This window comes from Lonchura striata, chromosome 5, assembly GCF_046129695.1.
Source record: "Lonchura striata isolate bLonStr1 chromosome 5, bLonStr1.mat, whole genome shotgun sequence".
NCBI classification, from domain to species: Eukaryota; Metazoa; Chordata; class Aves; order Passeriformes; family Estrildidae; genus Lonchura; species Lonchura striata.
The window spans coordinates 56,579,640-56,593,948 of NC_134607.1; the positions used below are offsets into that span (position 1 = coordinate 56,579,640).

Here is a 14,309-nt window from a genome sequence, read left to right on the forward strand (position 1 = left end):
CAATATATATATTCTTCCCCAAAAAATCATTGAAGCCCCTGAATTGGAAGGGACCCACAAGGATCATCAAGTCCAATTTCTGACTCTGCACAGGGCAGCCTAAAAATTAAATCATATGTCTCAAAGTTTTCTTCAAATGCTTGTTGAACAGAGGCAATTTATGTATATCATACATATATTAAAAATACAAAAGGAGGAAAGGATCAAGTGGACAGACAGATACGAAGCATAAGAATTTAACCTTATTTAGGATGGAGAAAAATACTTTATTCATTGTCTTTGAAGATAACCAATGTTATGATGTTACGAACATCATTATGTTCATCAAGATATTTTAACCATGCAGCTGACTGATACAGAAGCTGCTATAGGTTTCTGTGAGCTGTTCCTGATATTTTGAAACATGGGGGCTGAATGTAATAAGTCTGTGTCATATAATATAATGAAGAATCAAAATTTCATTCTCTCAAGACCTTTTAGTTTTGATGTTGTGTCTTATATCTCTTGAATATGTACATACTTATTGATATTATGTATATTTAAAGATGAGACAATAAATGGGTAGACAGCTCTAATAATTTTGGGTGTCCCCCAGCAGTGTGTGTGGTAGCGGTGTTACATTCTTTATCCAGACACAGATTAGCATGTTTGTCTTCATGTCATGGATGCATTTAGGTTTCTGTGAAGCAGTAGCTGGTAACAGAGAGGACGAAGCAATGGCAGTTTTATTAAGAAGGTCAAACATCTTCTCACTTATTTTAAGTGAGCTCTTCCCTTTCTGATCAATTTATGGTGTTGCATCTTCTGCTGCTTTAAATTTTCTGACCTCTATGTTCCCCAGCCATTGAAATTGCCTTGAACATCAAGTCCTGTCTTGCCTAATGCTACCTTTTGGACAAAATTTTAGTAAAAGAAAAGAAGATTCCTATATGTTGACTGTGGTCATATTATTTAAAGAACATATACAGCATAAAAAGATGATATATCAGAATAAGAGTTAACATGTTTTCCCTTGAATACTAAGATTCCTTGTCTGACTTGCAATTTTCCCATAACATAATTGCATTTCCATTTGAGACATGTTTTTTATTTGGTCTTTGTATTGTTGTTTCTATTTCCTGAAAACAAACAAACAAACACATACTCCAAGCCTTGTTTTATACAGTCTTGGAAGGAAACAGAGAATTTGTGGCACAGAAGCTGACATTTTCCTGTGGTCTCAGGATAATAATTTGATACGGGGTTTTGAGTGTGTTCTTCTATTGTGCCTTTTCAAAAGAGGATTTGGGCCATGTGGTATGGCTGTCAAGGTCAGCATGCTGTAAAAGTTCTCCAAGTTCTGTGTAAAAAAGGCATTTGATCCCATACCATAGCAACAAGAATGTGACTTAAACAGTTCTGCCTCACATCCTTTATTTGGATGCCATAGTCTATACTTTTCTTCTTGACCTGACAGTATATTAATTTTCTGTCCTAATCTTTTATAGAAGACTACTTGCTCACTTGGTGGTCTTCCTTGATCTTTGGCTTTCCAACACCAGCTGAGCAGAAAGCATGGTAGCTGAATGTCAACTTTTCTGTGTCCCCTGGTTAGATGTATGCCTGCCTGAAGTCTTTCTCTAATTAGGGGTAAATGTTGAAAATAGGAAATCTGGTGAACATCTTGGCTGATACAACTAATAGTTGTAGTGCCATGTATGGCATTTCTAAAGGCTTGTATCTTTTCCAGAGTGCAGAGCAGCTGTTCTCAGAAGTAGATGTGTTGCCCTGATAACAGGGTCGCTCCTCACTTGAAAGTGCTTTGAAACGGTAACATGAGAAGTACCTTCTGTAAACAACCCTCATCTTTACATTATTGCTTCTACTGGTTCTTGTATATCCTGGTTTCCTTAACAAAGATGACTATTAATGCAGCCTTTGCTATTGAACATTTTATACTTCTCATCTGTGAGAAGCAGCACCCCATTTTTTTTCCTTGGAAGCTCTTAGTCCTCCATCCTTCCTCTTCAGGAGATGCTTTGTGCCTGTGTGTGTATCCCCACTTTGAAAAATTATCTTTTCTGTTTCACTGGTGAAGAAGTGTTCAGCACAATATGGGACTAACCCATTTTGAAAATAAAATTTTAGCTTGCTCATTTCTCTTTATCTGGAGGAGTTTAGTGTTTTTTTCTTATGCATCCAGGTTTAAAGTAAATAAAATGGAATTGGGATTTCAGATTAATTTCCAAAATAATAAATCAGTGTTATGATCGAAATCCATTGTGGATGTTCCTTTTCTTAGCTCTGGTTTATTGTCCCTTAACTCCCATACACTTCCTACATTTACTGCAAAGGCCTGGCTTCCTTCATTTAATCTTTTCAAGATCTCTGAGAGAACTTCACTCACAGCACCTGTCCTTTAAGACCTGCTACTTCTCCGTCTGTTTCAAAATCTCATCTTGCACAGCCACCCTTCCTTCCAGTGCCTTTTCAGTGCTAATACTGCAACTGTTTTCTAAATCCTATTGAACTTTTTCTTCATGTGATTATATAGATGATACTGTTTCAAATAATGCTTGATATATAAGTATGTCTTCATCTCTAGCTTATAAATTTTTTTAAATCTTTGAATGCAAGATTTTTTGGCATGACAGTAAAAGACAGGCATCTTGCTTTTTTTGGGTAGCAAGATGCCCATTTTTAACTGTGTAATTTTATTTTGGAAGAAAAATATGTATGTAACAAAGGAAAAAGTGGCAAAAAAAGCCTCCTACTTGGCTGCAATGTATCAGAGGATTGGCTAATCACATTAACTCTACTATGTTTGAAATAAACATGTGGTTGGCTGAAATAGGTGGCCTGAGTAGATGAACCAGTCTTCATTCTGGACTTTTAGTCCTGCCAGGTTTTTTTTGTAACGTTCCAGAAACAGGGAGAAGCAAGCAGGCTGGGGGTTTTTCACATAAAATTTGTTTTTCACATTAAATTTCATTACTGTTTTTGTCTGTAGTAGTGTCACCAAAGGAGCTTCACCTACACTAGATGTTGGCTTTTACCTGAGCTTTAGGTATGGAAGACTGCATTTATTGTTAATAGAACCTCTTTAGGACTGGTTCACCAAAACACAGAAAGGTTGTTTCCTTTTACAGGTAACTGGTAAAATATCAGGTTGGTCCTGCAGTAGTGTGAGAGGTAGTTCTGTTGTGTTACGTGTCTCCTTCCTCCAGTGGGTAAATGCTTAGCCTTGGGTTGTTGTGTTCTCTTAGATGCTTTTCTGAAGTCACTTCAAAATATGGATTAGGTCACTGGCGTGAAATAAAAGGTGCAACTGCCTTAGTGATGTTAAAAACATGTCATTTTCCTTTTAAAGACTGGAAAGTGAGTACACTTGGCACTGCCACCACAGTGTCTAACAAAAGGTGGTGCCTTGGCATGTACTTTCTGAAGCTTCGGCTCTTTCTAAGTCCCATTAACAAAATACCAGTAATGACTGGTGCATTTCAGCAAAAAGTACAAATAATTCAAAGTCATTCTGCATAAACTTTTTTTAAGTGGTCCAGTTTGAAAAACAACTGAGAGCAAATTAGAGTATTTTTTAAAATTGTATTGGGAGAGGAGCATAAATGAATCCTGAAGGAATAGCAGCAACCGAAAGAGCAGCTTTACAAATATTGTTTCTCCTCCCAGTACTGCCAAGTTGCATTTGAGGGGGAAAAAAAAAAATTCCCATCCTTTGCTATCTCTTGGTTTCTTCTACAGAGCCTCATTTGAACTTCTTGTCCTCAGATGAATTATTTTAAAAAATCTATTTACAACATAGGTCACTTCTGTTAGAAGACAGCATCTAGTAATGATAATGAATTTCACGTCATGAAAGGTGAAAACCTGGCTTTTTTGCCGTTTATCTAATTTCCCCACAGAATTATTGAAATAATAAACAAATATACATCAGCCTTAATTGTTTGCAGACGTGGGAGGGTTAAAAATGAATTTATCATTTGCCAGAGTATTTTTTTTTTTATTTGCTTTCATTGTGCTAATGCTGGTCTCACAGTCTAAAGTCATCAAGGGTTGTTGATTGGTAGGATAGTCCTGGAATCCAGAATCTCAGTGATATGATAGGCTCTTGATAATTGTTACTGTAACTTCAAAGATCTCTGTTTTTTTTTTTTTCTTACAATTTCTAGTTATTGCTTGCCCAAAGGGCAAATTTCAAATATTTTGGTTTTATTTATGCATGTATCTGTGTACCCACAAGTACATTTGTACACACAGGCTTTTCTTTTGAAGTCAAAGTTTATTTTATTGACAAACAGGGTAACGTGGTGACATTGAACCCTGATGCATGATGAGAGAGGAAGCAGTTTAGGTTAAAATGAACTTTATTTCTCAGATGAATGGAATTGCATGCTTTCTGAACTTTTTAATCAAACTGTTCTGTGTGTAGGATTCAAGTATCTATTTCATTTGTTTCAATATCTTAAGTCTTTGTGCACTTAGTTTAGATTTATGGTAAAGATTATCAGCATCAAAATCTATGTTCTTATGGAGTCAGTAATAAGAAATGTGGGATGCTCTGGAAAGATTTTGTAGGAAGTCAAGCATGTTTTTCAAAGCAACTTGGAATCGCAATTTAAAATTTGCTTATAGGTTAAAATTGGGTCACTGGCTGCTATAATTATGGTTTGGTCTCTTGAGCTGCGGTGAATCTAAGTCAGTCACAAAAACTCTCCAGAATACTTGATGTAACACAGCTTTTCTCAAGCCTAATAATATTCTGATACTGTCCATGCAAGCAAATATGAGTCTTCTTACTATCCCTGTACTAATGTTGTAGAAGGGATTTCCTCTGAAAATAAATTAGATTTTCTGACTCATAACACTCAGTCACAGAAAGCTTAAAAGTTGTACTGTCAGATCATCATAAAAAATAATTTAGAAAATCTTACTTTTCCCATTTAAGTGTATACTTTAGAATTAGTATGCTCTACTTGACAGTTTGGCTTACTGGCAAGTTGTGATTGGATTTATTTGACATTGAAGAATAGTGTGCTTCTGTTTACATGGCTGTCTTTTAAATTGAGTGGAATTACTATAACCATGGAAATCAATATGGAATAAAGGCAACATATGCTTTATTTGAGGTATTTTAAAACTGAGGGTAGACTGGTGTCTCTTGTCTACCAAAGCCAATTTTGTAGGTGTGTGTATGTGCATGTGCATCTTTTGTTTTCCCAGCTCTTAGAGCTCATGACTGTAGGACTTTCATTTGAAATTCACACTGTGAAATGACGCTTACAAATCTGGGTTTTGGGAATTGTCAGTTTGTTTCCCATGTGTAGACAATGTTTGTGAGGCTTTTAAAGGTTCACTGCAAACAGCTTTACCTTCTAGTGCACCTGTCACTTGATGTCTCCCTAATATGATGGAAGTGGCTACTTGTATTCCTGATGGGCAGCGCTGCTGTTTAAATGTGGACAGATTTTATCTTCTCTAATCTGCCAGTAACATTCTTAGGTCTCTGTGAATTGGTGAAACTTCATTGTTTGGTTTAAGCATTGTAGGATTTCTAGGAATCATAGATATAGACAGTCAATGAAGCTGAGAAAGAAATCCTTCACGTCATAGAAGTTTAAATGGGAATTTATTCATTATTAAAAAATTTCATGAACAAACAAGCTTATTACTCATACTAAAGTGAAACAGGTATATTTCTTATCATAAGTGTTTTGTTGCTGTTTAAGTATTCAACCTTTGGATGAAAAGCTTTTGAGTTTATGTAATGTGGTGGTCATAATTTATTTTTTGGATGTGATAAATTGTCCTTTCTCTCTCCCCCTCAAAGGGAAGTACTGGACAACTGCTTTCAAAACAGAAATACAGTGGAAAGTTATTTCGAGATCAAAATAGAGAAGCCCCAGTCACTTCTCGGAATAGGGAAATTCTCGGAATAGGGAAATAGGCTGCTTCAGGGAAAGCATTTACAGTGTGTGCTGTCTGTGAACATGATACACAAGGCAGAGACTGGGACCAGAGATGTCACTTGAAAGGGTGTGATTTGCTGGTTGGCCCCATTTGATTCTAATTGAGTTGAAAAACTCTTGGTGAACTCCTGGTAGTCCTTACTGTTCTTTATTTTTCTCATTTTCTTTGGCTTCAAAATTTATTGTACAGTGTCTTAGAAGATTTCACAAGGGCCTATTAACAGGCAGGTTGTTGAAATAAATATTCTATTACTGAATACACCTTGATAGTCTCTTTGCTTCTTTTGTTGCCACTCTTGGCAGTTAAGTATGTGACATAGGCTAGAAGTTTATTTTTCTCTCATATGATGATTTTCATCTGATTTTATTTTGTTTGATGCTTTTCTGTAGTTGACATACTGTGTGTCTTGGCCACACATATGACTTACTAATGGGTTCTTTAAAAATAAATAATTGCAACCAAGATCTGCAGGACTGTATGCTTTTCAGTAGGACTAGAATATTTACTACTTGGAGGGAAGGTATTTAAATTTAATGGTTTTACTCAATTAGCATGACAATAGGCTTTTGTAATGGCTTGGAATATAAGTTAGTAGAGCAAAGAAATGCTCTTGCTTTTCCCATAATGTAGCAGTCTTGTGATCTTTCCTATTGGTTGCATTTACTTAAACATGTACTGGGTGAATTTTGCTTTGGATTTTACCATAGGCTTGTATCAGAATTGGGGCAATGATTTGAAATGGTTTAGTCACTGTGGAATATTAATTTTAGTGTGCTTGTCTCACACCAACAAAACTGGAAGTTGTGCTGTCCCATCAATATAAAAGATTGAGTGCATCGTCACCAAAGTGGCACAGCCAAATTTGAAACACCTTTGTGTCTTCATTGCAGTGTCATTGTCAGAATTTTGGAAGTCACAGAACAGCCCGTATCAGTGCAGCAGACACTTGCGCAGACATCTTCAAAAGTACTGATTATGCAACAGAACAGTATTCTGGCTTGGCTGTTAATCCTCTTCATGGCCTCTCCCCCAAATACACACTGCTTTGCCTGATTTGAAGAAAGAGTGTTAAGGCATTGCAGGTAGAGAATAAGGTAAAGCTACTTGACTGTCTGGTAGGATGTGATAATGGGACAATGATTTCATTTAGAAATTCATAAAGTGACTAGTTTTATACAAATTAATGTTCAGGCTTCTCAGATGTATTATTTTTCTTAAGTTAACTTCAAATGTTTTTTTATTTAGATTGGATGGAGAAGTTGCATTTATGATGAAGCTTTTTTTTTTCCTTTCCTTTTCTTATTCTAAGATAGTGGTTGACTGTGAAAATTTTATGTACAAGTACTTTTATTTCACATTGACATACCACCTCAGACACAGGAAAATTTCAGTGCTAGAAGTGTGGGATCTGTTCACCCCTGTAAACACAAGTTTCCACTGGACTAGACAGGATTATGAAATGTACATTGGGAGAAGACCAGAGTGCAGGCTGTGGATTTGAGAATGTTTTTCATGTGAATACTGGTGCTTTCACTGATATTTCACCAGGTTATTCTCTATTTTAGGAAACAAAGCTAAGGACACGAGGGGAGGAATCTCATATTTGTCCTGGTATATAAAACACTTTCTTTGCAGTCATCTGGGTTTTACCTTTTCTTCTGTGTTTTCCCACTATCAGTGGGCATGCTGCTTTAAGCCTTTTAAGATTAGCCTGTGGAAGGAGACAGCATTTTTACTCCTTGAGACAGGGAAACTGTTGTATTGATTCTCACACCCCTAGGTTGTAATATCCAACTGAGAAGTCTGCTAATAGTCAGAAAATTACTCCTTCCAACTAGTTAACTTTAGAAGTAGGGAAGGAGAAGGATAATATGCAAATGTCTTTTGTAATAGAACTGAGAGCTAGCTTTTTGTCATTTTTGACTATGGTCCTAGCTTCATCATGAAGCATAGACATATTTAATAGGAAGAACAAACCAACTGAGGGATGAATAGTGATTTTGTAAGTTCTTTTCCTTCAGTTGGTAGAACTAACTTCCGTCTCAGGTGGATTTGCATTTTCACTTAGTCTGTTTAAAACTTGCTGGAATCCAGCAAAGAGGTGCTTGGGGTTTTTTTGTGTCAGGGGCCAATGTTTTTGTCCTAGCTTGCAAACACATGTGCTTGGGAAAGACAATTTTTTGTAATTCTCTACTTTGTCACTTTTATACCTAGGGAGCACAAGATTTTATCAAACTGACTTTCTTATAGCTAGCAAACAACACTTTTCTGGTAGATACTGAATTCTTTTAGGCCTTTCATCTCTTGACTTCTGTGAATCCAAGTAGATTTTGTTTAGACAGGTAAAGAGGTAAAGAACAGTCTCCCTCAGTTTTTTTATTTCCTGTTCTTTTGTGTTAGAGAGGGTACCCAGCAGTGGTGCACTATGCCTGCCTCAGACAGGAGTGTCTCCTCACTAGAAAATACCTGCCTTTTCCATTTCATGAGAGTCTTGTATCTAAACACTTGCTAGCTTTCTTCACCCTTATGTGCGCTGTATTATGTATTTTGTTAATGGAGAATAACATGACTAAAAACATACATATTTTCTTAGCCCAAGGAGGCCTAATGCCCTATGACATGAATTTTCCTGTCCTGTTCCTTATAACATCCTGCAGGCTTTGTCTTAGTCTTCCTCAATGACATGTTGCAGGTAGTTTACTACATACTGATTTTCTTACACAAGAGCTTTGAGGGTGTTTTGGGGGTTAGTAAAGTCGGTGACTGAGACCCTTGCAGATCCCCAGCTCACAGGTGTTGAAATGAGTATGTTCACTCATGCACAGACACAGGTGTTTTTGTGTGCTTTTTGTGTTGCAGTAGAAGTAAATAATTAAACAGAGCTGTGTTTCTTTGCACAAGCTTTTTGAAGCAGCAGTGAGGAAAAAAAAGTGGAAACTAATGGTGTACAATGCAGAATTTGTTGCTGTTATTTCTGTGATATTGAGCTAGCTACTTCTGTTCCAAAAAGTTAATTTAGCACTTGTCTCAAATGGGCTTGTGGATGTTCCTAGAGGGTTGTGAACAATATCTCTTGGGGACATTTTCTACTAATACTTTCTAAAATTTTGATTTATTATTTTTAATCTTGGGATTATAGATGAAAAATGTATTGCACTGAATTCTTTAGAAGCATTTATTTTGTGCATTTGTATTGCAAAGGGAAAAGGAGGAGCTGTGAAAGGACAGGATTTCAAGTAGTTTTGGTTTTGGGGGTTTCTTCCCCCCCTCTAGTTACAAAAAAGGAATTGCTCACGACACCACTTTTTTCCTGAACATTCAGCTTTACAAAAACTGCCAGGGTAGGTTCTGATAGCAATTGAGAATGCTTTCTTTACTCTCCAACATAAGTTTGCAAGTTAGTGATATACTCTGATTTTCCAGGAAGACTTGAATCTGTTCTGTTGTTGATGAAGTAGGTGTGTGAAAGTATCTCTTTATAACAATTCTGATCGAGATCAAGGTCCTTTCATCAATCAGGACAGACAGAGGTTTTTGAAAAAGGGTGTATTCTAGATATTCGTCAAAAAGACAGGCATGTGCCAACATACTGCCTAGCACTTCCTTTCCAAATATAACTGACTGCAAGCTAATAAAGTATGCCTTGCTGTATTAGATGATAAGTACTGGAGTTCTCATGTTTGGTTTGTCCTGCTTTGAGATACTTAAAACGAGAAATGGATCATAGAACCAGATAGTCTATTCTAGATAGCATGGTGTAACTCTTGTGTTGAGGGATCCTTTGCTATAGTGCTAATAGCCACGTTATCCTGTTGTCCTTTACCAATGTGTCTTGAAACATTCAGGCAACTAGTTGAGACTTGACTGCTTTGGTGTCCAGCTGGTTTGCTTCTTACCAAATTTTTGAGGATATTACTGTGTCAGAAATTATTCTGAAAGGTCTTTAAAGAATTTTCACTACTGTTCTTCAACTGCAAGAGGAAATTTCACTCCCTCCAACTTCATTACCATTTCCTTCAGAAGAACATCTCTAGGGCTGTGAATGAGCAAGCTATAACAAAACAAGACATCTATGATTTTCCTCAGCCTCCCTGGTTTCTCACATTCCATTTCTACTGCAAAGCCCTACCTAGCCTTTCTTCATTTTGATACACACCACCCTTTTGAGCCTGCTGCCCATCAATAAAGCAGCCAAATTGCAGCAGAGGTATTCTTATCAAGTACCTGGTAGATTTTCTTCTGTTAGTAATAGAGGAAGAGCCACTGTGTCCTTGATTATTTGAGTCGCTGAATCAAAATCGGGAAATATGTATTGAGGGAGGAGTTATATCTTTCTCCTGTTCCCTTACACTTGGTTTAAAACCTGCCAGCCCCTCTGAGTAATTCATCAGTCATGGAAACATTGACCCTAGGTTTTGGACAGAGAAAATATTAAATGCTTAGCTTAAAAAGTAAAAGCAAAATCCCATACCCCTCCAAAGAAGGACATCTGTTTCTAACTTCAGCTTTTTATTTTTTTATCTTTCATTTTTTTTGTTGGTAAATCTCCCAGACAACAGCAGTTCTGTAGAGAGTTTAAATATGAAGGAATGGCAGGACGGGCTAAGGGCACTTCTACCGAACATTAACATCAACTTTGGTGGACTGCCCAATGCTTCTTCCCCCTCCAACGCCAACCACAGTGTACCAACGTCCAACACTGCCACCACCGACAGCCTGAATTGGGACAGCCCTGGCAGCTGGATGGACCCCGCAATCATCACAGGTAACCGTTTCTCACTCCTTCAGCTCCACTGGCAAACCATCAAATGGGTATTTGGCACAAACTGATTTACATCTGGAAAAAAAAAAAAAACAAGAAAAAGTCAGTATGCGGTGGTCTCGTCCAGCTTCCATCCACAAAACCTCAAGGGTCCAGGAATTTTGTGGAACCTCTAGGTGTAACAGAGCGTCACTTAGGCCTTTGCAATGCATGCCCAGGACCTTTGCAGGCAGTCAGGTGGATCAGCGCTTTCCTATAGGGTCAATCTGTAAGGTGTCCCTTCTGCTGGATGGCATGTCCGGTACGTGCGTCGCTGGTCCTGAGGCACTGAAGGCAATCACTGGACTTGGTTATTTAAAAAGGGACGTACTCCACTTGTTTATAAAGCTCTCTTTTATAAGGCTGTCTGGTTGTGTTTCCCTGTTAGAGAGGCTGAAGCATGATTCAAGTAGGCAGAATAAAAGGTGAAGCATGTAGTGTACTGGCAGCTTGGTGTGGTAAGGTTGAGTTGACAAGGATGCAGTTCTTGAGCAGAATGTTTGATAGAAAAATGTGTTTTTTATGAAGAAATGCTCCAAGGGTGAACTTTCTCCATCTCAATTTAATGTTAAATGTTTCTGTGGGCAGGGTAGCTATACATAATAATGTAAAATGTATTTTCTGTACAAACTAATCATGTTTTTTCATTGTTGCTTTTTGCTAGGTTAAATTGACTTCCTTCATGGTCAGTTTATTGCTTCTCCTCTGACTTGCCTGTATCCCTGTTTTTTTTCTTCCTTTTCTTAGGTATCCCAGCCTCCACAGGAAACAGTTTAGACACTCTTCAAGATGACAATCCTCCACATTGGCTAAAATCTCTTCAGGCCCTCACAGAGGTGGACGGCCCCAGTGCAGCACCATCACAGACGCACCACAGTAACCCCTTCGGCACACAGATCCCTCTGCACAGAGCCAGTTGGAATCCCTACTCTCCTCCTTCAAACCCCACCAGCTTCCATTCCCCACCTCCAGGCTTTCAGACAGCCTTCAGACCCCCCAGTAAAACCCCCACAGATCTACTACAGAGCTCAGCGCTGGATCGTCATTAGGAAAGGAAGAAAAAAAAAAAAAGAAAAATAAGACCCAAAATGTTAGAAATGCAGGAAGTGTCCCACCCTGACTCCTCCCCATGCCCACCTACTGTTCCCTGTCATATCTTTCTTTCTGAAGAATCCAGTTCCTGATCAAACTTCCCCCCCAAATGCAATGCCATCACAGGGTCATGACCATTCTTTTTGTTAAGTTTCTGCAGAAACAGTGTTTGAAATACACTGTTTGAAATACTTTCTAACCATTCTAAGGAAAAAAAAAAAAAGAGAGAGAAATCAAAATGCTGTCTCAATGCTTAAGGAGAATATTACTGTCTTACGTCTTTTGCACATGAGTATTTCTGCCTAGTGGAAAAGTGTCAATCTGCAGTAGGGGGAAAAGTGCAATGCAGAATCAAATGCAAGAGCATAAAAAAGGTATTTAATTTAAATGAAGTTACTGAACATATGGGGCAAGCAGTGGCCCAGCATTTATTTTGCATTCAGTGTGGCACTACACAGGGAAATTGCTATGTTGGCATTGATTGGTTTTTTTTGGGTATTTTTTTGGTTTTGTTTTTTTTTTTTGAGCAGGGGATTTTATTGCATCAGTCAGAGTTTGACATGAAGTGTGTTGAAAGACAAAACACTTATAGGTATGAGTAACTGGCATGTTGCTAGAGTGGTTTAAAGATGGGAGAATAAGATTTTTCTTTAATTTTGGCTTTAGATTTCAAGTAAACGTTAATGTTTTAAAAGTATTCACAGATTTAATACCTAGTGTATACGTAATATAATTATAAGCAGCTGAAACACGAGTGATATTTACTTCAGTCTTTCTGTCTCCTCTGTCAGTCTCTCTTTTTTTTTTTTTTTTTAAAGATTCACCCGATTTGGGCACTCTGGGATAGCACTGCATTGGGGCCACATGATCACCATCAGGAGCAACCTCTGACCTCCTCTGCCTGCAGCTTTTACTTAACCCTGTAGTTTCTGGACGTTTGTGCAGTATTGAAAAGACAGGAAAAAAGAAACAGATAAATAAACATGGTTATAACCTGACGCTAAAACTAAAACCAAGGAAATGTACCTCTTTCTTCAGAATTAAAACTAAAATCTTAAATAAAACAGAAAACTTGATGATGACGTCGTGTTTGCTTTTTTGTTTTTTTAACTTTGGATTTTTCATTACTGCATCTGGTAAAAAGTATATGCCATTGCATGTTCAGGGTTTTCTTCTTATTCATCTAAACCAGAACTACTTTATCATTGGAAATACTGCTTTGTATGGTAACTTCTATATTGAAGAGTGGAAAAAGCATAACACTTTAAATCTTTTAAAGGGATTCTGTTGTCTTTACTCATGGCAATAGCTCAAGGCAGTCAGTCTCTGTTATTGGTGGTATCCTTTTAAATCTGAAGCATGAAAATCTTGTTTATATTTTCTGAATTAAATGCCATGGCACTTGTGGTAGATCACATGCAATAATATGCCTGAAGATATGGCAGAGAATTTGTTACGACTCCCTGTGTTCATCAGCAGCCTTACATAAAGGTGTAAAATACTGTCACTGCACAGCAGGGGATGAAAAGCTTTTAATGGACATAAGGCTTCCAGTAAGCTTTTATACATGCAAGCAGACATACTTAAAACCTGCATCCTTGTGGTTGGACTGCTGATTGATGTAGCTTATGAGGGTGGCAAAGAGCCTGCAATTCTAAAGATGCCTCTGCAGAAGGATTTCCCACCTGGTGGGAGCTGTATAGTTCGGGCTGGCAGCCTTCTGAAAATGTTGGCTGCTGGAAGGGGCAAAGAAGGGAATTTCCACTGATGAACTGTGAACCCTAAATGGGGATAGGGTGGGGTGAGGAACTTGCCTTTCAGGAAGTGGGCACAAATTCTGAATCAGCCACTAGACAGAGTAGCAAAGTCTTGAATCTGCACAAAGTATTTCTAAATATCCTGTTACGCAAAGCAGCACTTGTTGACTTCATGATTTTGTTGTTCTCTCACTCGCATTGCCATTTAAGTGCTGAATTTATTACTCTCTGTTACGGACCTCTATGTGCTCTTTCTGAACTGGCAGCATTGCTGTAGATGAGTCATGTGCCTGGTTAGTTGGGGGAATGTGCACACCCTTTGATGCCATTGCTCTCCAAAAAGTAACTGCTGGTGGTGGAAAGAGAAGTGCTGCAGGCTGGAATGGCCTCATCTACGGTGGTGCCTACTGGTGCCCCTGAACTGGGGTGCAGGCCAGCAGGAACTGTCCACTGGAGATGCTGGTGACGATCTAAATGATTTCTGGATTTTTTTGGCTTCTTTCACAGTTCCTAGGTGCTTTACCACCTTTAACGTTTTGTTATAGAAGGCTGCCCTTCCTGACCCTGAAAATTAGCAAGGCTCCCAGAGCAGCTCCAGCTGCTTTCTGTGTACCACAGAATTCCTGAAGCTGCTGTCTTCTTCAGTTTTTTACTTTTCCCTTTGTTGCAGTTTAGGAGGTGCTGTGGGAACCCTG

The 14,309-nt window shown here is 38.1% G+C and overlaps 1 protein-coding gene across 5 annotated transcripts in view; it reads left to right on the plus strand.

Moving 5' to 3' along the window:
• CNOT4 (CCR4-NOT transcription complex subunit 4) overlaps window positions 1-12,939 on the plus strand; it is a 76,869-nt gene extending 63,930 nt beyond the window's left edge. For 3 of the 5 annotated variants that reach the window (XM_021552874.3, XM_021552875.3, XM_021552876.3), the window contains 2 exons: window positions 10,517-10,729; window positions 11,513-12,939. In XM_021552874.3, the coding sequence (XP_021408549.1) occupies window positions 10,517-10,729; window positions 11,513-11,814 (515 nt within the window). In that variant the 3' untranslated portion in view covers window positions 11,815-12,939. The remainder of the gene's footprint in view (window positions 1-10,516; window positions 10,730-11,512) is intronic. The other 2 variants (XM_021552877.3, XM_021552878.3) reach the window with 1 other exon arrangement.
• The last annotated feature ends 1,370 nt before the right edge of the window (window positions 12,940-14,309 follow it).